Source organism: Macaca fascicularis, chromosome 5 (assembly GCF_037993035.2).
Source record: "Macaca fascicularis isolate 582-1 chromosome 5, T2T-MFA8v1.1".
Lineage (NCBI taxonomy): Eukaryota > Metazoa > Chordata > Mammalia > Primates > Cercopithecidae > Macaca > Macaca fascicularis.
In genome coordinates, this window is record NC_088379.1 from 15,162,024 (window position 1) to 15,186,452 (window position 24,429).

The 24,429-nt window shown below is 43.5% G+C and overlaps 1 protein-coding gene and 1 non-coding gene across 16 annotated transcripts in view; both read right to left on the reverse strand.

The window, feature by feature from the left end:
* PROM1 (prominin 1) overlaps window positions 1–24,429 on the reverse strand; it is a 115,740-nt gene that overhangs the window by 18,760 nt on the left and 72,551 nt on the right. For 14 of the 15 annotated variants that reach the window (XR_010586759.1, XM_074039445.1, XM_074039444.1 and 11 more), the window contains 9 exons: window positions 21,317–21,476; window positions 18,565–18,717; window positions 12,561–12,684; window positions 10,773–10,876; window positions 6,271–6,355; window positions 4,537–4,680; window positions 3,543–3,614; window positions 2,047–2,139; window positions 280–333 (listed from right to left, as the gene is read on the reverse strand). Coding sequence is in view for 14 of the 15 variants with exons in the window: in XM_074039445.1 (XP_073895546.1) it covers window positions 280–333; window positions 2,047–2,139; window positions 3,543–3,614; window positions 4,537–4,680; window positions 6,271–6,355; window positions 10,773–10,876; window positions 12,561–12,684; window positions 18,565–18,717; window positions 21,317–21,476 (989 nt within the window). In the remaining variant the exon portion in view is untranslated. Of the gene's footprint in view, window positions 1–279; window positions 334–2,046; window positions 2,140–3,542; window positions 3,615–4,536; window positions 4,681–6,270; window positions 6,356–10,772; window positions 10,877–12,560; window positions 12,685–18,346; window positions 18,718–21,316; window positions 21,477–24,429 lie in introns of those variants that run through there. The other variant, XM_074039446.1, reaches the window with a different exon arrangement.
* On the reverse strand, window positions 21,041–21,152 carry LOC123573746 (U6 spliceosomal RNA). Its single transcript, XR_006698484.1, has one exon. It is a non-coding gene; the product is annotated as a U6 spliceosomal RNA (small nuclear RNA).

Here is a 24,429-nt window from a genome sequence, read left to right on the forward strand (position 1 = left end):
TGTGAAAGTGACCAATGTACCTTTTAAGTTTGCATCCTAGACATCAAAACATAGATTTCACCTACGTACCTAATAGTCTGCTAAGATGATGTCTGCACTTATAGAAGTACTTGCAGAAAGGAAATAGTAAGAAAACCCAATTTGGTATTTAAAATAGGTAGATAACCGAGGCTTTTTTTTTTTTAAAACTTAAAGTACCTACAAAAATCACATTTCTAGCATTCTTTGTGTGGTGTTTTATAACAAAACCCCATGATGGAAAACAAAGTAAACCCTTACCAACAATCCATTGCCTGTGCGTTGAAGTATCTTGACACTTTGGTATAGAGTGCTCTGGCGAAAAACATAGAAAATATTTCCAAAATTATGACATGAAACAGCAAGATCACATACCTTGTGTCCTCCCTTCCCACAAGACAGCCATCAAATCTGTCTTTACACTGTAATGGTTTCATTCTAGAAAAAATAACCAGCACAATTAACAATGTGTACCTTCTATGCCTCTGGTGTAAGAAAACCTGAAGAAAAAAAATTGGATACATATCCTAAAGCTGTGAAGAACAGCAAATCACATGTGAGGCATCCAAGAAATCCCTTTGAATTAGGTTTGATCAAAGCGGAAGGCATTATTTAAAACAGAGCCTGCCCCACAGGAGTGGTTAACCTGAATGGTTTAGACTGGAGGTTGACAAACTTTATCTGTAAAAGGCCAGAGTAAACACTTTAGGTTTTATCTGCCATACTCCCAACTACTCAACTTTGTCCTTCTAGTCAAAAGCAGCCAGAGAGAGTTTGCAAATGAGTGGGTGTGGCCATATTCCAACAAAACTTTATTTACAAAAACTGGTGGTAGGCTGAATTTAGCCTGCAGGCTGTAGTTGGCAGGGTACCTAGCTTGCCAACCCCTGGTTAGATCATAGGTCACATGTACAAAGCACTTTGCCTATTTGTGGACAGGTTGCCCTAGCTCTGAAAAGGCCAAAGGGTCCTGTGTACTTGGAAAAAAAGCATTAAAAAAAAAAACAAATGCAAAGCCAGCTTAAAATGTTAACAAATTTGTGTTAGGCATAAACAAGTGCACAGAAAATTGTAAAGAGCACTGGACACAAATTAAGAAAATTCAGTGAAAGGACTTTGTGAATATTCTAATAAATTAGGAAATCAAGAGAGAAAAAAAGGGTACTAGAAACTAGTCCTGGAAAGTTTGGTGTTGGGATGTTCGGATGTTCGGATGTTGGAGTGGAGTGGATTTACTTGCTTGGCCAAACCTGAGCAAGCTGATTCAGTAACCCAGTTTCCACACACTTCTCTCCTTGCTGGCTACAAATATGGCCCATACACAAGCATAATATAATAATTCCTCCTCTTTACTGAGATCCTCTGAGGTCAGGTCCTTCATCTCCACGAACAGGTAAAAAAGCAAGGCAGTTATTGATCCCAACATTTTTAGATGAGGAAACTGAGAAGCTACAATAATTTGGAGAGCCAGAAGCAGGATTTAAAACCAGGTCTGTCTGACTCCAAAGTCCACGTTCTTTCTTTGCTAGAAACTGCCTTTATTGCATTAAGAAAAGAAGTCACAAGGTGGTGAGAAGCAAATGGAAAGGATGGAAGAGAGGAGAAAGGAAGCAACGCCCATCAAGACAGCAGATAGGGCTAAGTAGATCTACAGAGAGAAGCACTTAACCTCACCTTCACATATTTCTAGACAAAGCTTGGAGAAAAAGAATAGAGTGAGTCCACAGCACTATAGCTAAATGCGGGCCATAGGAGGGCCTGCTCACAGCAATGGAAACTAGAGCAAGGTGGAGGAGACAGCCACAGATTTTATCTAACTGTTCGCACTCAAATGAAAAACCGAAGGGAATAAACAGAAGAGGGAGGTGCAATTATTTTGTCTAAAGCCCAGCTCAGCTTCTGGGGCTGAGGTCAGTCAGCTGGGACCTACGAGAGATGAGCATGTGTCATGAGGCTAAATGAAAGCCAACTCGCTGCAGTAGATTTTGCTCAGGTCACAGTGAAATACAATACGTTGTTGACTGTTACCAGTGATTGTTCTATAGGAAGGACTCGTTGCTGGTGAATCGTTTTAATAGTTTGTGCATCTCTTTTCAGGGAGTTCCTCAAATTTCCTGGGGGCTACAAAAAGAATAAAAAACAAAGATCAATACCATCTTTCCAGACTCAAAGCACTCTCGCTATCCTCAGGGGCCCTGCGCAGCCAGGAGGGCAGCCATGACATAAGCACGCAGCCCTCCTTGTGCAATGATGGCTGTGAGTGGACATGGGGCCTGGTGTGAGGGACAGGGCCAAGACACCCTCCTTCAAAGCACAGAACCATGGACTCTCAGCAATAACCCACACCCAAGAGCCCTCCCTGAGTGCCAGAGGCTGTGTTCTCTCCACCTCACCATGATACAGCCACTCTCAGCTTCTCATTTTACAAGTGAGAAAACCAAGGATCCATGGAGAAATTTCTATTTAACCTACACTCAATGAGTGTTTAATTTATTAATGAATAACAATTCTATAAGGTAGATACCATTACCCCATTTTACAGATGAGGAAACTAAGGCAGAAGGGAGAAGTAACTTGCCTAAGCTCCTATCCTGAGTCAAGACTTAGACCCAGATCTTCCTCAAAAGCCCAGGTTCCTCATCACCATGGTGTGCTGCTTCTTGGATGGGACCAAGTAGTCGCCAACCAGCAGAGGAGTTGAAAGGGGAAGCTTATGGGGCTGGGGTGGTACCCCTCTCTTCCCTCATCACTTACTATTGGTAATTCAAAGCAACACATGAAATCTTCCTCCCACAGCCCCAGGTACTATTCCCTACACTGCAGGAGAACAGCCTGCAGTGTGCATGGGCAGGTGTGCTTAGAAGTGGAGGGGTTAATGGGGTGGAAACAGATCCAGAGCTAAAGTAATGAGGGTGCCCACACTCAAAGCAGAGGGTGGAAGACTGCAGTCATCTTGAGATAGAAGGCAGGTGGGACTTCGGACCAGATTGAAGACTGGTGGAAACCAGGAAGAGGAGCCCAAAGCACCTCTCCCTGTCCATCACCATAAGGCATGCCTGCCAGCTCATCGACAGTTAACCATTGCCATGGCAACACTGGGAAGTTACCACTCATTTTCTAGCTATTTCTGAACAACCTGCCGCTTAATTAGCATTCCATTGAAAGTGGTTATAAATAAGACTACAAAACTGTCCCTAGGCTGCTACTTTCTGCACACTGCCTGTGGGGTCGCCCTGCTCCAGAAGAGCAGTCTCTGAGCTGTCACACTGCCGTTACCTCAATAAAGCAGGTTTCACCTGCCCTGCATCAACCCGACACCATCCTGGCAACATTCAAGGCTCAGAGAGGTTTGAGCCACATGGCAATGGCTGTGGACGGAAACGTAATGACACGCACAAGAGAGGTGTTTATGAACAAGGGATTACTCACAGCGTGAGGAACCTCTTCAGCAGCTTCCCTAAAAATGGCACTGACGTTTGACATCTACAACTACTACAGTATTTAACCGGGCGATTTGAACTCACCAAACTATTTGCTTTTGCCTCCAGATCATACGCAAATGATAAAAGATTCACTCCTGCGGGGGATTTACCAGTCTACAATAGAAGTGAACAAAAATTGTCTTATGGATATGGGATCTTTAAGCCTTAACACAACATCTAGTAGGCAAGAGATTAAACATGGATTCATGACCATAAATTAATCACGTGAGGTTAGACACTCTTAAACAGGTGGCAACGTTTGCATTCTTATTTATACATATAAAGCCATATTTTTATTCAATCATATTATTCAACTGTGAAAAGGAATGAAGTATTGATAATGTTATAATATGGATGAACTGCAAAAACGTGCTCAGTGAAAGAAGTCAGACACAAAAGGTTGTGTGTTATATAATCTTTCTTTTTTTAATACCCAGACTAGGTAAATCCATCTAAAGAGACCACAGATGGGCCAGGCGCGGAGGCTCACTTCTGTAATCCCAGCACTTTGGGAGGCCGACATGGGCGGATCATGAGGTCAAGGGATCGAGACCATCCTGGCCAACATGGTGAAACCCCGTCTCTATTAAAAATACAAAAAAAATTAGCTGGGTGTGGTGGCATGTGCCTGTAGTCCCAGCTACTCGGGAGGCTGAGGCAGGAGACTCACTTGAGCCCAGGAGGTGAAGGTTGCAATGAGCCGAGACTGCGCCACTGCACTCCAGCCTGGTGAGAGAGCGAGACTCCATCTCAAAAAAAAAAAAAAAAAAGACCACAGAGGGGTGGTTGCCAAGGGTTTGGGGAGGAGCAAATGGGGTCAACTGCTTTGCTTTAGGGTGATGAAAATGTTTTGGAACTACATAGAAGCAGTAGTTGTGCAACACTGTGAATGTACTAAATGCCACTGAATTGCTCACTTTAAAATGGTTAGTCTTATGTGAATCTCATCTTAATAAAAAATCAAAAGCAAAACAGAAATACACATCTGACGTTCTAATTTCCCCTAAAGGATCAAGCATGAACACATGCGTCATACCTGAGCCAAGTAGGCGTCATAATTCATTCTGTCTATTCCACAAGCAGCAAAATCCTGAAGGCTTTTTCTTCCTGCTGCACCCAACAGAAAGATATTGAGATTTACCTTCAGACTTTCCAATTCACTGCTTATGCTTGCAGTATGCTGCAAAAAAAGGAAGTTACAAATCAGTCCCTTATTCTCCAAGAATGTCACAAATCAAATGCTTTAAAAGAGCAATAAAAGCTGGATGTGGCGGCTCATGCCTGTAATCCTAGCACTTTGGGAGGCTGAGGTGGGAGGATCGCTTGAGTTCAAGAGTTCAAAACCAGCTTGGGCAACATAAAGAGACCTTGCCTCTATGTTAAAAAAATTTTAAACATAAAATTAAAAGATAAATAAAAAAATAAAGAGCAATCAAACCAGAAAGGACAAAAGAATGTGCAAGCACTTGACTGGCATCTCTTCCTGGTACTTCCCGTCCTGTTCCTTTCCCATCTCTTTATGGGTCCCATGGCTTCTAAACCCCCAGCTTTGACAAACAGAGAAGCTGAAAGGGACAGGGTAGGCTGGCATTCCAGGGAAGGGACCAGCACATACAAGAGCTGGGAGTAGGAAGAAATGGGACATATCATTTGAGAACAGTGTTTAGTTACTTGGGCAAAGATTATGGAAACATGGTCGTTGATTCAGGGTTGTACTGATAGTCAGCAGTTTCCAGCAGCATCGAGTGCCTGCATGTCCCAGGCAACCTCTCCAACTGCTACCTGCCATAGCACACAGAGAAGTGACCCACAGCATGATGGGCATCTATTTAGGGTTTGGTTACAAAATTATGTATGTTTAATGCATACATATATGGACTATTTAGGGAAGATAATAAACTTTTCATATACAGCTTTCAAATATAGCTTTTCACATTTGAAAACCATCAAGCCATCATGGCCTCATGGTAACTCTAGCAGTGGTGGGCAAGCTGTGGGGGCTTGGGAATAGCCTCTTCTCCTGGGATCCCTTTGTTTCTGCTCTCATTCAGGAAACCCAAAAGAGAGAGCACGCTCCAGATTCTTTCCAGCAGAAAGTCAGAAGAGGCCTCCAGGTACAGGGAGTGGGGCTGGTCTAGGCTAACGGCACCCTAGGCCTGGGCAGCTGAAACTCTTGCTCTTTCTTCAGGCCAGTGTGCTCTGGAATGGCCCTTCCTCCAAGTCTCAAGACTCAAGACTGGAGTGTGGGCTCTGGCAAAAGAAAAGAGGAGGTTCTGTTGGCTTCCATCCTTTGCTTTAGTTCACACTGGAGTCCTGGGGCCACCATGTGACTCACAAGGAAGGAGGACAGTGTGGAACATGCTTCTCCACACTGAGTGCCCAGTTTCAGGGACTGGCCGAAAGGGAGGCTGGTCTTGGAGCGAGAGCCTTCCTGAGGAACAAACAGGGATTGTTCCCACAAAAACGTCTATAGTCAGCAAAACGACATCTTTCCCTGTGAAGTGTCCATAGCGAGGCCGCTCTAGAGGCTCTTGCATAATACATTAGAAAAATTCAAACCACAAGAAAGACAACTGGTCGGGCAGTGAGAAAACGTTTTGGAACCAAACAGAGGTGAAGGTTACACAGCCATGTAAATATACCAAACGTCACTTTGAAATAGTTAATTTGATCTTATGCAAATGTCATCTCAATTTCCAGAAAAGAAAGAAAGACAACCAGATTTGGTGAAGGAATGTGTTATGTCGATTCCATGACGACTTCTAATTACCTCATTAATGTTGAGATAGTCACTGATGTCGAAGCTGTTCTCCAGGTGAAGAGTGCCGTAAGTGCCTCTATTCTTTTTGCAGTCACTGTGGGAATGAACAGAGAAATTAGGACCTAGAAAAGCTGTTGCAGCTACCTATGTCCACCGCTGAAGAGGAGGAGGAAGGCTCACTGTTTCTCTTTGTTTAATCTGTGAACACAGAAGTGGGGCTGGGTGTCCCAAGTGGCCACACAGATCCCTCAGTACCCACCACCTCTGACTTCTTGCCTTGTTTGACTAACCGTCATGTTCTTGGAAGAGATGCAATAGGATTGATAAATCAATCTTTCCATCTGTCTCCTACATGCTCTAGTTCCACTGTGGACCACAAGTTTACAGATTGGGAAGAAATAAATTCTCATTAAAAAGAAAAACAATACTTGCTAGAAAGAGATACACTGCAGAGTAGATTAGGAACTCCATTAAATGATTCTATCAAGCTCCTGCCAAGAACATTTCTACTCTGTATTTCCAGGGCCGAGCTGCACTGACTAAATATACGCTTAGACATCTATCCTCATGGTGAGGACAGAGATAGGGAGGAGACGCAGACATCTCGATGGTCAGCACAGTTTGCTGTAACCTAACTCAGCCCCCTGGGTGAAATGGCCTCACCTCGCCATGCCTCAATCTTATCTCTAAAATAGGAAAATTTGACTTTTTTAGACTTGACTGAGCTAAGAAGGGTAGGCCTCATTGGATGTGTATTCCTGCCACAAAAATAGTGGCATCCAGGAATGCAGCATCTCTTCCTTGCCACGGCAGCCAGGGCCTTCTAGGCCTGAGGGATGCCTAAAAGAAGCAACTTTCCCACATCCCTAGGAGGTGTGATCCTTCCCTCTAGAGAACACGCAGGTTGGTGTTGTTGGAACTCAGAGCTTGATTATGAACAACCAGAGGTAACACTGGAGGGCTCTGCAGGAGCCAGAATCACAAGGAGCTAGCATGCCAGGCTGAAACACTTGGCTTTGTCCTCTCAGCCTAGGGATGGTGAATGGGTTTAATTATGTAGAGAAAAGTCAACCGATTGCTAATGTATGCCTAGAGCACACAGTCCAGAAGGAGCCTGAGGCTCCCTGGGCTAAGCAGGAGACCTCAGTTGACTATCAATGTCTACCCTGAGTATGGAGGATGGGCACCAGACACTTATCAGCTGCCTCTGCCATGGGCAATGGAGAAACTTAGGCAGGAAGTGACACATGTGGTTGGGCCACATCACATCATGCTGGGAGGTTTGGAGGATGGAATGAGAACAAGGAGACCAGTTAGGAGAGAGAGAGACAGAAAAGAAGAGAAGAGAAGAAGAAGAGGAAGAAGAAGAGGAAGAAGAAGAAGAAGAAGAAGAAGAAGAAGAAGAAGAAGAAGAAGAAGAAGAAGAAGAAGAAGAAGAAGAAGAAGAAGAAGAAGAAGAAGAAGGAGGAGGAGGAGGAGGAGGAGGAGGAGGAGGAGGAGGAGGAGGAGGAGGAGGAGGAGGAGGAGGAAAAAGGAGGAGGAGGAGAGCAAGAAGAAGAAGGAGGAGGAGGAGGAAGAGGAGGAGGAGGAGAAGAGGAAGAGGAAGAAGAAGAGGAAGAAGAAGAAGAAAGAAGAAGAAGAAGAAGAAGAAGAAGAAGAAGAAGAAGAAGAAGAAGAAGAAGAAGGAGAAGGAGAAGGAGAAGGAGAAGGAGAAGGAGAAGGAGAAGGAGAAGGAGAAGGAGAAGGAGAAGGAGAAGGAGAAGGAGAAGGAGAAGGAGAAGATTTAAGAAAGATTCAGAAGACGAAGCCTACAAGCAACATTTATAAGTTCATTCTGAGTGTTGTCTCAGGGCTCCAGAAACTCAGTTTTCACTGCTGTGGGCTGAATAATGGAAACGAGGACTTTTCTCTGTCCTTTAATTTTGTATTCGGCCCCAAAGTGGTAGTGGGATTTTTAAAAGCTCCCAAAGAGCAGCCTACTGCCCCTACCTCCCTGCCTTTGTCTGTGTCCCTCGGCCTAGGTGCCTTTTTCCTTCTTCTTGGCCCAGCCAATCCCCACTAACCTACTAAGATCAGCTTAGGTGCCATTACCCTCAGGAAGTCCTTCCTAATCCCTCCATTCCCACACTGCATAAGACACCCATCTTGGGGCTTCTAGAGTAGCCTCAGTACATTTCTATCACCTGTAGGTATCACCGTATTCTAGAACACCTCTTTACAGATCTAACTCTCTACTCGGTTTTCCTTGACAGTAGGATCAGAATCTAATTCAATTTTGTATACTATCTCAGGTATCCCATTACCACAGGTGCTCATATAATAATAAAAGCAGTTGTTAGTATGGTACCTAGCTCCTGTTACGCCAGGTGCTCATATAATAATAAAAGTAGTACGGTACCTAGCTCACAGAGTGGCGTGGATGTTAAAGAAGTTTATACATCTGAGGTGTTTCCATCAGTCTTGGCATATAGAAAGCACCATGCAGGTGCTAGCTCTTAGAATTTTGTTAAATTACCACTGTGACCACTTAGCATAATATTTATTAGGTAATAGAAATAAACAGTAACGGCCGGGCGTGGGGCTCACGCCTGTAATCCCAACACTTTGGGAGGCTGAGGCAGGTGGATCACCTGAGGTCAAGAGTTCGAGACCAGCCTGACTAACATGGTGAAACCCCGTCTCTACTAAAAATACAAAAATTAGCTGGGCATGGTGACAGACACCTGTAATGCCAGCTACTCAGGAGGCTGAGGCAGGATAATCACTTGAACCCGGGAGGCAGAGGTTGCAATGAGCCGAGATGGTGCCACTGCACTCCAGCCTGGGTGATAGAGCAAGACTCCATCTCAAAAAATAAATAAATACATAAATAAATAAATACTTAGTAATGACGTAGCTGTATTTATTTTAAAATAACGTCTGTGGTTTGGCTAGAAGAACTAATGACCATTGATTAATTAAATGTGTGCATATTTCAAAATGTTTTTTAAAAGTACAAAAAGAACCTAGCAATACCTAAAAGTATAACAAATTCACAAAATGCTGAAGAAGTCTTTTGACTATCAAATGATGGCTAAAACTACTAAGCTATATAATAATGCTAGGCATAGGGTTAATACTTGCTTAAAATTGCATAAAGGAACTCTGAGAGAGTAATAAGAACACGAAGAATGGTGGTTCACGTGTAGGGCATGGAAAGGCTTCTGGGCAGATGGGGACCTGTGTCTCTGACTTACAAAGTGTTCTGCTCTCAGTGTGGGTCACTATCGCCCTGTGTATTTTTAGTTTCATTTACTATGAACACACCATGTTAACACACATCCTCTGGCCCTTCGGTCTCATGGTGGGAGAAATAAGTGTCATCGGTGTTTAAAAAGCATCCTATGAATTGATTTCAAACACTCTTAAAGTGACTCCCTTCCCTATGGCTCATAGCAGAGAGCTGCCCATGGGTTCGCGTCTAAGATCAGACACCTAAGACTTCCAGCCATCAGACTAGGAGCCCATTTTACCACTGGGAAAAGCATACACTACACAGATATATATCACCTGAGGTCAGAAGTTATTTTATATATACATAGTTTTTTTGTTTTCTTTTTTTTCCTGAGAGAAAGTATCACTCTGTCGCCGAGGCTGCAGTGCAGTGGCACGATCTTGGCTCACTGCAACCTGCACCTCCCGCGTTCAAGCAATTTTCTTGTCTCAGCCTCCTGAGTAGCTGAGTCTACAGGTGCATCCCACCATGCCTGGCTCATTTTTATATTTCATTTTTAGTAGAGATGGGGTTTCACCATATTGGTCAGGCTGGTCTCGAACTCCTGACCTCAAGTGATCCACCTGCCTCGGCCTCCCAAAATGCTAGGATTACAGGCATGAGCCACTGTGGCCAGCCTAGATGAACAGTATTAAGAACAGTATTGTTCATCAAGTCCAAATGATGTGTCAGGCACCATTCGAATCTCATGTATCTTACTTAACCCTAAAACCACCTCAGGGTCAGATTCCTATGACCACAACCCCCATGAAACAGAGAAGATGTGGAATTGCCCAGGGCACAGAGCCTCCAGGAGGGGGCCTGGGTCAGAGTTCAGAAGGCCTGACGGCAGACAGTTCTTGAACTGCATTGCCTTCCTCCTGTCGGTGATCCAAATCACTGAATCACCTGTTCGCTATTCTTGTTGGATGGCTTTTATTTAGAGCAACGTGGTTCCTGAACAAGATTTCTCATGAGGTCCCGTTAGTGCATCATAGGGTCATGTTAACCAGCGAGTTCCAGAGATTATTGGAGAGCAAGACCTTGAAACATCACCTTTCCAAGGTCTCAAAGGCTTTCAGTAGAAGGAATAGGTTTTTGATCTAATCTCTGCTGTGTCTTTAAAATACTACAGGACAGCTTATCTCTGAAACAGGAAAGTCATATAATTAAGATTTAAAAACACTTCAAATGCAAAATTCTCATTCCGGAAAAAGAACACTTTAAATAGCAAAATGTATAATGCAAATATTGATACCTGTAAACCTGTTGAAAAGTGAGCTTCATCTCTGATTTATTAAACAGCTTCCCAGAGAGATAGTATTCCCAGTCTTCATTTAGTAAGTAGGGTGTATCCAAAACCTGGAACATATTAGGAAGGATTTTCGAAAAATCAGTTTTACACTCACATACATACTAATATAATAAAGTGAATATTCTGTTGAATATATTTTTGAAATTTTTCATAACATTATTTTTCTGGTTGATTTCCAACTTATAGCTAGAAAATAATAGTATAATTGGAATAAATCAATTGACCACTGGGTAGCATCAATCAAAATTATTAAAATTACTTTTTTTGAGAACTTTTCTTTTTTTTCAGACAGAGTCTTGCTCTGTTGCCCAGGCTGGAGTGCAGTGGCACTATCTCGGCTCACTGCAACCTCCGCCTTTTGCGTTAAAATGATTCTCCTGTTTCAGCCTTCTCAGTAGTTAGGACTATAGGCGCGCACCACCACTGCCCGGCTAATTTTTGTTGTTTTTTTTTTTTTAGCAGAAACGGCGTTTCACCATGTTGGCCAGGCTGGTCTTGAATTCCTGACCTCAGGTGATCCACCCACCTCAGCATCCCAAAGTGCTGGGATTACAGGCGTGAGCCACCATGCCTGGCCGAGAACTTTTTAATCTTTATCTTAATAAAACAAACCCATATAAATAGAAGCAGAGTAGACCATTTGATCAGAAGAGCTAATATACAGCCATGAAGTGGTATACCCAGTGCTGTGCTATTTCTGTCTCTGGACAAAATGTATTAAAATTCACACACTCTCTGCCCCAGCACCACACATATTTAAGATGGGCAAATCAGTGCAGGACCGTGTATGTGCTTGACAAGTAGAAATGGTTTTGAAATATCCCCTACTTAAGAAAAAGTATCTTTGAATGATTCAGCACTCTACAGGAGATAATGATGCCTGGCTTGATGTCTTTGTTTTATCAAAAGGCCAAATGGAGATCATTTGATGCGCTGGTGATCTCAACTTAATCTCCCTCGACCAATGAAATAACTAAAACACCGTCACAACAGTATTCACCTGATTTCATAACAGATCTTAGGCGGAAAAATGTATATACAATGAAAGAGTGAAATATAAATATATTTTAAAAATCAGAATCTGGAGGAAAAAAACACAGAAAAGCCAAAATTAGAAGCCAGACACTTAGAACACAATTTCCTCATTAATGAAGAAAGCAAAACTGCCAACTGGCCCCCCGGAATCTGTGGGAGTTGGACTGAGAAGGAGAAAGCGAAGCTTGAATTCAGTTCCTGGTGGCACCACTAGACATCTGCCAGGTCAGCCCTCTGTCACGAGACATCCACTTATCAGTCTCTTTCCTTTCAAATTTAGGGCTCATCTGTGTGGACACCTCTGTCACCTGGGAATCTCCCAGGGTGTGTGGGAGGAACTTGAGAACTGATCTTCTGATGTTCCCAGCCACATTTGGAAACCACTGCTGAGGAAAATTCTATTCTCCCCAAATACTGCAGTCCACATTGAGGGGCAGGACTTAACTCCCGTCCCTGATTTCACTTATGATCAGAAAATAAGGACACTCCCATATTTTCTTTCTCTTACAAATAAAAAGAATCTATTGCATTTATTGAATATTTAAAAATTTATTGAATTTAATAATTTCAAGAAATTTACTGAATTTAAACCAAACTGCTTATATGTTTGCACTGCTCTTAAAGTAACACACAACATATGAAGAAATCCAAGTTTCTGTTCAAGTCCTTTCATAATGGGTAGAAAATCATATTTACCCGGAATAATTCCTTGCTTGTGTAAGGTTCACAGATCAATTTTTCCACATTTGCACCAAAGACGAAGGTAAGAACCACAATGATCATCAATATCCAGCAAAAGAGGAAACTTAATCCAACTCCACTGGAAAAAAAATATAAGGTTAGTAATTCAAGAAAGAATGATTCAATAGTACCTATTGATACTTACTAAATCTACCTATACTCTATAAAATAGACCTGGGGTCTTCAGTGTTATTCAGGTGAAACAGATCATCCACCTAGGAGTGACACAGGGCTTGGGGACCTGGGGAGGGGCAGTTCCAGGACAGGTGGGGGATCACTGGATAGGGGCCTTGGGGACCTGGGGAGGGGCAGCTCCAGGGCAGGCGGGGATGTACTGTATAGGGGCCTGGGACCCACAAGGGGTGGCCAATAAGGGGCTGAAAGCACAGGGGGAGCACAGCTCGACTTCTCTCTGAACAAGAGCACTCTTGGCAGTGTAAAGGATGGACTGGACAGGTGCCAACATAGATGGGACATCATTGCAGAGGCTGTTATCATGGCCCATGAGGGTGGCCTAAGGGGACAGGATTGGTGGAGAGTTGGTGGATGATGGTGACGTAATATAGGAGACACAGGAGGCCTAATATAGGAGATAGCAGAACTCGGAAAGCACTGGACACGAGACGTAGAGGCAAGGAAGGGCTCCTCCAGGGGCAGTGCCAGGGAGCACCGATGCTCTGCAAGGAAAGAGAAGATGGGCTGGATGTTGGTCTTGTTGCCACAGAGACATTGAGTGCAAAGAGTGTGTAGGAGTCAGTATGTTTGGAGCTAAGATATCTGGGTTTCTGTTGTACGTTAGGGAACCAGCAGCTTAGCCACGGTCATTTATCCCCAGGGCTGGCTTGGAGAGAGAAACAGCCTAGGGCTAGGTCTGGAAGACTTCAACATTTACAAAGACGGGTGGTGGAAGGAGGGCCCGCAAACCGGAACAAGATGATGAGGCAAAGAAGTAGGAAGGCAACCATGTGGGTGTGATGCCACCTAGGGGACAAAAGGAGTGTTTGCAGGAGGAGGGAGTGGTCAGCTGTCACCAACCAATGTGCTGTTTGCATTGTACAGGGAGGTCACTGCCAACTTAAAACAAGTGCAGTGATGGGGTAGGAAATCAAATTGGAGTGGACTGGGGAGTCAGCAGGAGAGGAGGGCACAGGCAGCAAGCTCAGATCACTCCTCTGAGACCCGGCGTGGGGGAAGGAGAGCTACAGGGAAGAGGCAGTGTGGGCAAAGAGTTTCTGCTTTTATTTCTGAAGAAGGGAAAGAACAGAGCCTGGTTAAGTGTTGAGTGAAAGTCAAGGAGACAGGAAGAGAATAAAGACATGGAAAAGAAAGGGGATGATCCATTTTTATCAGGATCAGGGAAAGAAATGGGAGTGAGAATATAGCTGGCGGAATCAGCCTGAGCAGGGAGGAATCCCTCTGCTTCTGGCACTGCAGAGAAGGGAGGGATGTGTTTGGGAGCATGTGTGTTTGGGAGCATGTGTGTTTGGAAGCATGTGTGTTTGGAAGCATGTGTGTTTGGAAGCATGTGTGTTTGGGAGCATGTGTGTTTGGAAGCATGTGTGTTTGGAAGCATGTGTGTTTGGAAGTTTGACGATGGGAAGTTGCATGATGGCTTCTATTTTCTCTGAGAAGAAGGAAGTAAAGCCATCTGCTAAGAGATGGGTGAAGTAGAGGAAGATGGATGTATCAGAGTGAAAAGACTGTTGCAGGATAGTGTGGGGGGGTGTCGAAAAAGAAGAAAAAGAGAAAGGGAAGGAAGAAAATGAAATAAAAGATTTATCAGACTATGGCAGGTCCATTTGAGACAGGAGATGCTAAGTTTGTAGGGATACCCAATGTACCCGGTGCGTAACTTTTCTCTAGCAGTGCTTAGCTGTCTAGGTATAGACAGAGAGAGAGAGAACAAACTCTTAAGTCAATCTAGGGGCACTTGCCAAATCAGATACCATCATTGGTGCACACCAGGAAGAAGCCTCAGGAGGGTGTGGGCTGATGCTTGCAATCACCACAGCACCCCCTCCTAAGGGCACGATTCTCCCCTTTGGCTGCAGACACCAAAGCCATAATTACAGTATTTGCGTTTCTTCACTAAAATAAACAGCAGGTAATATTCATTGGAAAGGCCTAGGTCAGCCTGACTTTCTCTGACCTACAAGGCTTCTGAGTCTGGGAGAACACAAAGAAGAAGTGAGTGAGGGCCACGCCAGGATCCCTGTCTGAGCATGTGTGTCTGTGTGTTGGAGTTAAAAAAAACTCATAAAAACTAAGACAGCTGTCTAAAAAGAGCACCATGACTCTTACTCTAAATCGCATACAGTCAACATCTCCAGCCTTTATTTTCTAAATATGCACATTCCTAGATCAGGGGTAGGGGAACCACTGCCTAAGGTCTGTTTTTCTAAGGTTAGTGAATGTGTACTGAAAATATTGAAAAGGAGGAAGAGGACGAGGAGAATCAGAGTAAGATGAAAGAGCAAAAGAAGGTGAAAAACAGGAAGAATATGCAACAAAGACTGTATGTGGCCAGCAGAACCTAAAATATTTGTTACTTGGCCCTTCTTGGGAAAAGCTTGCTGACTAACCCCTGATGTGCATAGTTAGGATAATACAAGCATCATTTTCTGACCCCCTTTCAAAAAAGTTTATCTTAGAAACTTTTGTCAACAAATCAGGACAGTCACCCAGTTATCACTTCAGGGGCCATGTGATCTTCCATGCATGGATGTGTCATAACTCACTTGGCCACTCCTCTACAGCCTGACAGGTAGGCTGCTTCACTATCCTAACTGATACTGCAAAAACTCTTCCCTGGCTTTCTTCATAGTTTGGCCTACTTCCTTCACCTAGAGTCCCCAAAATGGAAATTACTGGGCAAAGAGCATCATGGTCTTTTTACAGCCCTTGCTATACAGCCTGACAAACTTCTTTCTGTAACCTCAGAAACTGCCACCAGCCACAGGAATGTGCCCAGTTTGTGATACCTGTGGCTACTCTTGGCATTGTTGTCAATACCTAAAATGGGAAGTTTTATGATGGGCTTCAAAACAAGAGATGCTTGTGCCACTGTTAGATCTCCTTATCTCTGGAGAAGCCTCTCCTACATCCCCCTGCAACAGATAATACATTCACCACTGCATTCTATTCAGCTGCTAAAATGCTCCTGGGGCCAGGGGTAGTGGCTCACACCTGTAATCCCAACACATTAGAGGCTAAGACCAGGGGCTCTCTTGAGACCGGGAATTCAAGACCAGTCTGGACAACAAAGTCAGACTGTCTCTATAAAACTAAAATTAAAATAAAACGCTTCTGGGACCCTCTGAAGATGAAAGATCAGAGCAGAGCCAGGGCTCTCTGACTTTCCTCCTTCCACATCTTTCACTGATATCCTTCTGGGAGATAAGAATTCCTGCTTGGTTTTGAAAGAGACCATGCTCTTGATTGGATGGTGTCACCATTTTTAAAGAGCAGGTGGTGTTTTGGTTGCAACAAAACTACACGTACTCTTTCTGGTTTCTACAAGCAAGTAAATAGTTCTGAAAAAAGAAACTGCGTTCTTCTAATTAGTCTGATTAGACTGATGACGCTTGTATCATATCCCCCTTTCAAAATTATCCAGTTGTTTACCAGATACCTCAAGAAGTAGAGAATTCTGCCAAGCACAGCAAAGCGCGCCGTGCTGACTGGTGGCATTCAACAATAAAGAAATCATAGCCACCCTAAGTCTGCAGACTCCTTGAAATGAATCAAACAACATCTGACAGTTCCCAGCCTTCTTCCTGCTGCTGAGATGAATCCTATGGCCTCCATGCCATACATCTCCATGTCTATAGAATTAGTGTATCTAAACTAAGGTAGCTTTTAGCCTCCATCAATTTGTTGATGATTTCTCTGTTTTATTTTTTCTTTTTTTGAAGCTGGATATCACATGTTTTTGGTTGTATGCCTTTAAAAAGTGAATAAAATTTCGATGAGGGTGCACCGTTTTTCGGAGCAATTTACCCTACCTTTCAAGTAGTTAAAAAGTATGGAAATATATGTATATACACACACACACCACCACAACCCTGACAGACAACCAAGTATCAGGGTTGTTACATTTGTAACATTAAACTTAAAATCAATTAAACATTAAAGCAATTACTTTTGCACCAACCTAATAATTTTCTGTTTAATGTATTTTTGTGTGTCTGTGTGCATTTGAACAAAAAGGGAAGACAAATTCATTTTTCCTTCTGGATGTGATTTCTCTTTTTTTTCTTCTCTCTCCAGAGGTACTTGCAGCTAAGTATCTTTCTTTTCTTTTCTCTTTCTTTCTTTCTTTCTTTCTTTCTTTCTTTCTTTCTTTCTCTCTCTCTCTTTCTTTCTTTTTCTTCTTCTTTTTTTTTTTTTTAAGGCAGAGTCTCACTGTGTTGCCCAGGCTGGAGTGCAGTTGGCGTGATCTCAGCTCACTGTAACCTTTGCCTCTTGGGTTCAGGCAATTCTCGTGTGTCAGCCTCCCAAGTAGCTGGGATTAAGGCATGTGCCACCATGCCTGGCTCATTTTTGTATTTTTAGTAGACGTGGGGTTTCGCCATGTTTGTCCAGGCTGGTCTCGAACTCCTGGCCTCAAGTGATCCACCTGTCTTGGCCTTTCAAAGTGTTGGGATTACAGGTGTGAGCCATCGCGCCTGGACAAAAACAATTTCTTAACTTTGGCCTGTGAGCCTCTAGGCTTCTGTGTGTGTGGAGTTCTTTGTCCAGCCCTGGTAGACCCCAGGTCATTAGCTCTAAGGTTAAGACTCTTGTTAGCAAAGGCCTATACCATACTGGAGCCGAATTATTTTAGGGAAAGGATTTAGAATCATAGCTTATAAGAAGCCTGATTTATTGTTCCAGTGACCCAAAGTTTTGTGTTTGTTTGTCGTGTGTGTGTGTGTGTATGTGTGTGACAACTTGGTTTGAAAACTCAAAGTTTTAAAAAACAAATTAATCAAATTAATGCACAGCACCTGCTCTCCAGCCCACTCACTCACAGGCCCGTGTTAGTGACTTAAGTGGATAAATCAGAGAACACAACTCAGGTTTTTGTTCTTCACTCCCCAAAGGAATTGTTTCAAAACTTAACCACTGATCTCGAGCCCCATCTCACTCCCTACTGCTGATTCTTCATGATCTTATCCTAAAGAGAATATTGACTCAAAAAGAGATTACAGAATCCACACAGCTCCCTCTCTGCAGAGCATTCAAAGCCATCACACCACATCCTAGCTTACATTTCTGGCTCTGGCTCCAGTTGCACCTGGTTCATGCCTGCTATGCTCTGCCGTACCCATAGAGTCAAAGGTTTTTCAAACACACAAACTTGGAGGTGAATGTCTTCAAAGCAGGGACAGTCACTCCAGTCTTCTGCCGCAGGAGTACCTCTCCCTGCTGCCTCACACCTGTTCTCATGCTTAATCTAGGCTACTTGTCTAAATCCTAAGGGTTCTGGCTTGGCAGCCTTAGTTCTAAATCAAGTTTCTAGAGTTTCAAGCTAGCAATACTGCTAACCAATACTGCTGTCCCACAAGAGATTGGCTCAGCCTCTGGTGAGTAAATGAATGAACGAATGAATGAATAAAAAGAAGGAACAATACAAATCAAGAAGGCAAGCCTGGCTGCTTTTAAAAGAGAGCCTGCCATATATAAATAGTGTTCTTAAGTTGGTCTATCAAAATGCAAGTAATTTAGTGTCTTTGTTGTTATTGTCGTTTTTTTGTTAGTTTGTTTGTTTGTTTGTTTGTTTTAATGTTTATGCTTGACAAGAGTACCCAAATCAAGGAAGGTCTAATCATAGCAAGATCTCTCCTCCTCACGACCCGGGAGCTGGAACCCCGCGTACGTGGCCCAGAGGGCACTGGGTTTGTGTAACACCAGAGTCAGCACCCAGTCTCTCCCTTGCATTCCCACCCCCACGTGACAGAGAGGAGCAGGCACTCACACCATGAGGAAGACGCCTCCCGTGTTGGAGACACAGCCTCGGGTGGTTGGGGTGGCATGCCTGTCATAGCCGCACACGCCACACAGTAAGCCCAGGTAGTAAAAAATCACGATGAGGGTCAGCAGAGAGCAGATGACCAGGCCACCCAGCCACCTGGAGAGGCAAGCACAGTGTTAGTAAACATGACACGGGCGATGCCACCCTAACACAAAAGTTGCTGGACTAAGGCTGGAGCCGATGAGTTATTCTTGGCTTCTAAAATCAGAGTCTTCTATCAATTCCTCAGAGGGCAATAATGTTGAACGAAAAGATCCCTTCCCACCCTTTGTCTTCCAATTCAACCAACGGAGAAAGTTTTATTTTGATCCTAGGTTTGCATTGTTCTTGGCAGTCATGGGATCACTGCTTCCTTGCTTTGCCTTGATTCCCACGGGTGTCACACAGGGTTCATAAGCACAGCGCACTGAGCTTCTCCAAGGCTATTGATGAAAACACCCTTAAGATTTTTATGTTCTTTTAAGGTTTCTGATGTTCTAAGTGCCTATTATAATAATGAAGGCATATGGCTAGATCGTGATTAGACTACGGATAAAGAAATACTGGATTCTTTTCCCCGGCCTTTTTCTAAAACATTTTGTGGTTGCAGAAATATTTGGGGCCGCTGTATTCTTTACTGAAACAGATTACGTGGCAGATGCATGGGGTATTTAGAATTTTATGAGCATCCTAAATCAAATGCCTGCAGAATACAAATCTCAATTTCATAATGGTCCTGCGAGACATTTTAGGATAATGGATCCTCAATTAGGCCTTACTGGCATTCCCGGAAGGTAGAACAACCTTTCCGGGCAGCAAGAGGCATTCAAGGGTAGTAATGCTTCCCAACATTTAAGACACTAAAAAACAAAGAATTTACTTCTGCTGGGTGTCTCTTGACAAAAGCCGCCACTGAAGCTTTTCATTCAATTAAGAGCAATCTCAGTAATTATAGTAATAGCCACAGGCAACCATTCTGGGGAGGTTTGTTCCAGACAGTGAGGGCACAAAATTAAATAAGTCACGGAGGCTGGCCTCAGAAAACTTTTAGAGTTAAAGGAGCATCTGCTCAGTTGATTTTCTTTTTAAGATAAGCTCATGGTGTCAGGGCAGGGGAAAAAGGAAGGGAGATGGATGGCAGTCAGGTAGACAGGTAATAGTGCTATTCTTTCTCATTTGTGAAGCTCTGATCTTTAATGAAATTATGAGTTCATTGAGAAAGGGTCTGCCTTCTGTTTTTTCTGAGACTTGCTGGGGTGGCCCAGTCCCACAAGGGAATCACGGCAGGTGCCGCCTGGAGCTTGTTGTTTGTGTGGCAGTGACAAAAAGCAGAGCCAGATGGAGCTTCAAAACCCACCTCCGCTGTATGCTAGCCGGCCTTAAGGAAGTCACTTCACTTCCCTGAGCCCATCTCCTTGTCTATAAAACAGGGTTATAAATGGAACACAGCCCAGGGAATTTTTGAGAGGATTAAAAGAAATGTCATGCAGAAAGTGCTTCGTGGGCACACTGAAACTGTCTCTTAAATGGTATCGACTGCTATACTTTTTAACATTTTTTAAAAATTTTCATTTATTTATTTTTGAGATGGAGTCTCGCTCTGTCGCCCAGGCTGGAGTGCAGTGGTGCGATCTCGGCTCACTGCAAGCTCCGCTGCCTCCTGGGTTCACGCCCTTCTCCTGCCTCAGCCTCCTGAGTAGCTGGGACTACAGGCGCCCACCACCATGCCCGACTGAATTTTTTTGTATTTTAATAGATACGGGGTTTCACCGTGTTAGCCAGGATGGTCTCGATCTCCTGACCTCGTGATCCGCCCGTCTCGGCCTCCCAAAGTGCTGGGATTACAGGCGTGAGCCACCGCGCCCGGCCAATTGCTATAATTTTAATTACGTATCTTGTGGTCTTGTATAAGAAATAATCTACATGAGAATGAGTCTCCAGACTCTCCATGGGCTTGGGAGATATGAAGGGTGGCTGAGCTCTTCAGAGACAGAAGTGCATCTTACATAATAGATGATCCTCTAAATTTCTTGAGCCTCCAAGTCCTTCCCTCCCCAGGGCTCTGGCTGGGATGTCCACCACCCTCACCCCAGGCCAAACCCCACCACTCACATTTTCTAATGGGACAACCAGTGGGCACCACAGCCGTTCACCTAAGCTCTGGGAGCAATTCACTGGTTTCAAAGCACAGCTAAGAAAAGGATGCTCTTTCAGTAAGAACCAACCTCTGCATATTTATTTTATAAACCAATGTTTATATTGGTTTATAAAATAGAAAAGGATATTTCCCAGATGTCCTTCTTAATTACTTTTAAGCTTTAAAATCTCATTACATGCCTAGTTTGATAATTATAACTAGTATTCCAGAAACCACTAATGACATCAAAGTTGAAAATTATCAAATACTTGGCTCACGAAGGCCCAGTCTTCAACTTAAAAAAAAAATGTGGACCGCTTTACAAATTTGCGTATCATCTGTACACAGGAGTCATGTGAACCTTCTCTGCATTGTTTCAATTTTAGTACATGTGCTGCCTGGTCTAAGCGAGCACTTCAACTTTTTTAACGAACATAAACTGGGGTTAACATATATCAGGTCATGGCCTCCTTGTACAATTTGCTGTCATAAGATGATCCTGGTGCTAATGTCAGATTTTTTATCTTGTTCTCTGCAAAGTTCACTCTCGTAGTTCACCAGCTCCAAGGAGACACTCACCAGTATGAATCATACTCTTCCAATGTAGGTAAATTTCTGTGGATGTAACTTTCAGTGTTATTAACATAAACAGAGAATTCTGAGAGTATATCCTGAATAGGAAGATGCTGAGTTACATTGTGGATATCCGAACCAATGGAATTCAAGACCCTTTTGATACCTGAAAACGAAGATACCTTTGTTATGCGTTTGCAAACATGGAGGAAATAGAAACTTTGTTTTGGAACCAAACAGAAAAGCCTGAACCACCTTTAGTTTTTCCCACATTATGTATGTGTTTAAAATATGATAAGATTCTACAACAAGCATGAATATAGCCAAGACCATCGAAAAGCAATTACTTAACAACAAAACAGCAAGCTGTGAGGACTGACTTTAATGAGATGGTGTTGAAGTCAAGCCAGTTTCTCTCTTCTACTTACTTTACTTAAAGTAGATCAAGTGATTAAAATGTATGGTGTGCAGACTATGTGCCAGGCACTTTTATAAATAGTAACTCATTTATTTCACTGAGGTAGATATTCCCATTCCCCATTTTACTAACAGCGACCCAGAGGCTCACAGAGATTCAATTAATTGCCCATGGGTCTTTTAAAAGAAAGCTCTGGTAACAGGATTGAAACTTGGGTTTATCTGACTCTAAAGTCCTCATTACATGCTTTTGGGAAAATAATTAAATAATAACAATAATTTCTCCATCTAAGAAATGGTATTCAGGGCCGGGCACAGTGGCTCACACCTGTAGTCCCAGCACTTTGGGAGTCTAAGGTGGGAGGATCACCTGAGGTCAGAAGTTCGAGACCAACCTGACCAACATGGCAAAACCCCATCTCTACTAACAATACAAAAATTACCCAGTTGTGGTGGCACACGCCAGTAACTCGGGAGGCTGAGGCAGAAGAATCACTTGAACCTGGGAGGCAGAGGTTGCAGTGAGCCAAGATTGTGCCATTGCACTCCAGCCTGGGCGACAGAGCAAGAGTCGCTCTCAAAAAAAAAAAAAAGAAAGAAAGAAAAGAAAAGCCTTCAGGAATGGAGTAATTCTCAAGGCCCCATTTAAAAACCAAGCAAACAAACAAAAAACGCAAGTGACTCTGGGTGATATTTTTGTTAAAATTTTACCTGACTGATACAAATTGAGACTTCTTAGGAAGTATGTCTGTGTCTTTTCTATTCAAAAACCAATAGTAGTCTCAGTGGCCAGTTTACTTTGCTATCAGTCTTAATATCTCAGACAGGAGTTAAGTTCAAAGAAAACCAGTTTTCTGGAGAGTGTCAATCACCACAGGTCCTAAAATCGAACTCACCTGGGGTGCAGGATTTCACCTGAACCAGTGCTCACATGAGTTCTGAAGGTGGCTGTCTCCAAGTGATTCTTCACATGGACATACTAAGAACACACTAATCAGTTAAAAGTCCACTGATCCTGCAAGAGAGGTAAATCTCTTTGCAGCAGGAGAGACAAGATTAGCAGTTCTCAAAATATTATCCTGAGGCTCCCGGTGAACTTTAGGTAGAGAATAGAGATGGTAGCTTGGTTCAAAATGTAATCACATAAAAATGGCAGGAAACTTTTGTTTTCTTTTTGAGACAGGATCTCTCTGTATTGCCCAGGCTGGAGTGCAATGGCATGATCATGGCTCGATGCAGCCTCAACCTCCTGGGCTCAAGGATCCTCCCACCTCAGCCTCCCAAATAGCTGGGACTACAGGTGTGTACCACCGTGCTCAGCTAATTTTTTATGATTTTAGTTTTTGTAGAGATGGGGAGATGGAATCTCACCATGTTGCCCAGGCTGGTCTTGAGCTCCTGGCCTCAAGTTATCCTCCTGCCTCAGCCTCCCAAAGTGCTGGGATTATAGCAGTGAGCCACCACACCCGGCCCTGGAAACTTTTTTAAAGTTTGTTTTTCACATAGCTATGACATCTAGAAATCAAAGACACAGAAGCAAGCAACAGAGTGTCAGGTGTTTGGATGTGACTCGTTAAGAAAGGACTGTTACTCCTTGGGGCTCATTGCTCATGTGTGAAAACACCTGAGGATCCTTGGCCAAAAATGACTCAGTGGGTCTCTTGGTTACTTTTGAGATTTTGAGAGATGGGGAAGGCAGCCTTCCCGTCTTCTAGGAGCAGCTCCTAGGGCCTGTGCCTGCTTCTCAGCCTGGCTTGCCCTCACACAGGACATGGCTCCGTGACTTTGCTGCTCTGGTGACTCTCTACGTGACTGGTGCCCTCTCTTATCATATACCCTCTTCAAACCTCTCTCGATGTCCCCTTTTCCAGGCAGCCTCCCACTAGCCTCTCCTCAACTTGTTTCCCTGGCACCAACCTGGTCATGATGCCAGAGTGTGACAAGTTTGTGTACACATGGCTGACTAAAGGACAAGAAGAACTCATGGCTTATGCATCTCACAGCCCAGTGCCTGGCAGAGCCTGGCACAGAGTTGGCACTAAATAATCTGTTCAGGTTGGGATGAGAGCTAAGGACATGAAACTAAACACCTGCTACCCAGGCTGACAGAGCGGCACTGACCCGGCTCTAGGAAAATGCTGGCTCGTGCTCAGGCAATGGCACCATGCGCCATGGGCCGCACTCAACGCACGCAGCACACTTTGCTGTGTCAGACTTACAAGGAAGGGCTGCACGTATGGGCAGGAGAGGTCCAGAGAGGGGAAACCAAAAAATTAAACACAGAGATTAGTGAGCAGGTGACTGTCAGACGTAGAGCATGCATCAGCCTTCAGAGGTTAGCACACGAAAGTCTGAACCCTCTCCTTAATATCTTAATATTTTAAAGTAGAATCTTATACTATACAAAAGGAAACCCACAAAACATCTAAAGTGTTATGTAGCAAGATAAAACACTTTTTTACTCAAACTCTTCACGGGTCAAAAAAACACTATTAGGGAAAAATAATCAAGTATCTCTAACATAACATTTTAAACCCACTTACTCAACAGATAAAAGCAGCACCAAATGGATTTTTCAAAGAAATAGAAGATAGCTTTACATAGCTTCAGAGATTTCTTTTCTTTTCTATTCTTTTTTTGTTTGTTTGTTTGTTTGTTTTTGAGAGAGTCGCGCAGGCTGGAGTGCAGTGGCTAGATCTCGG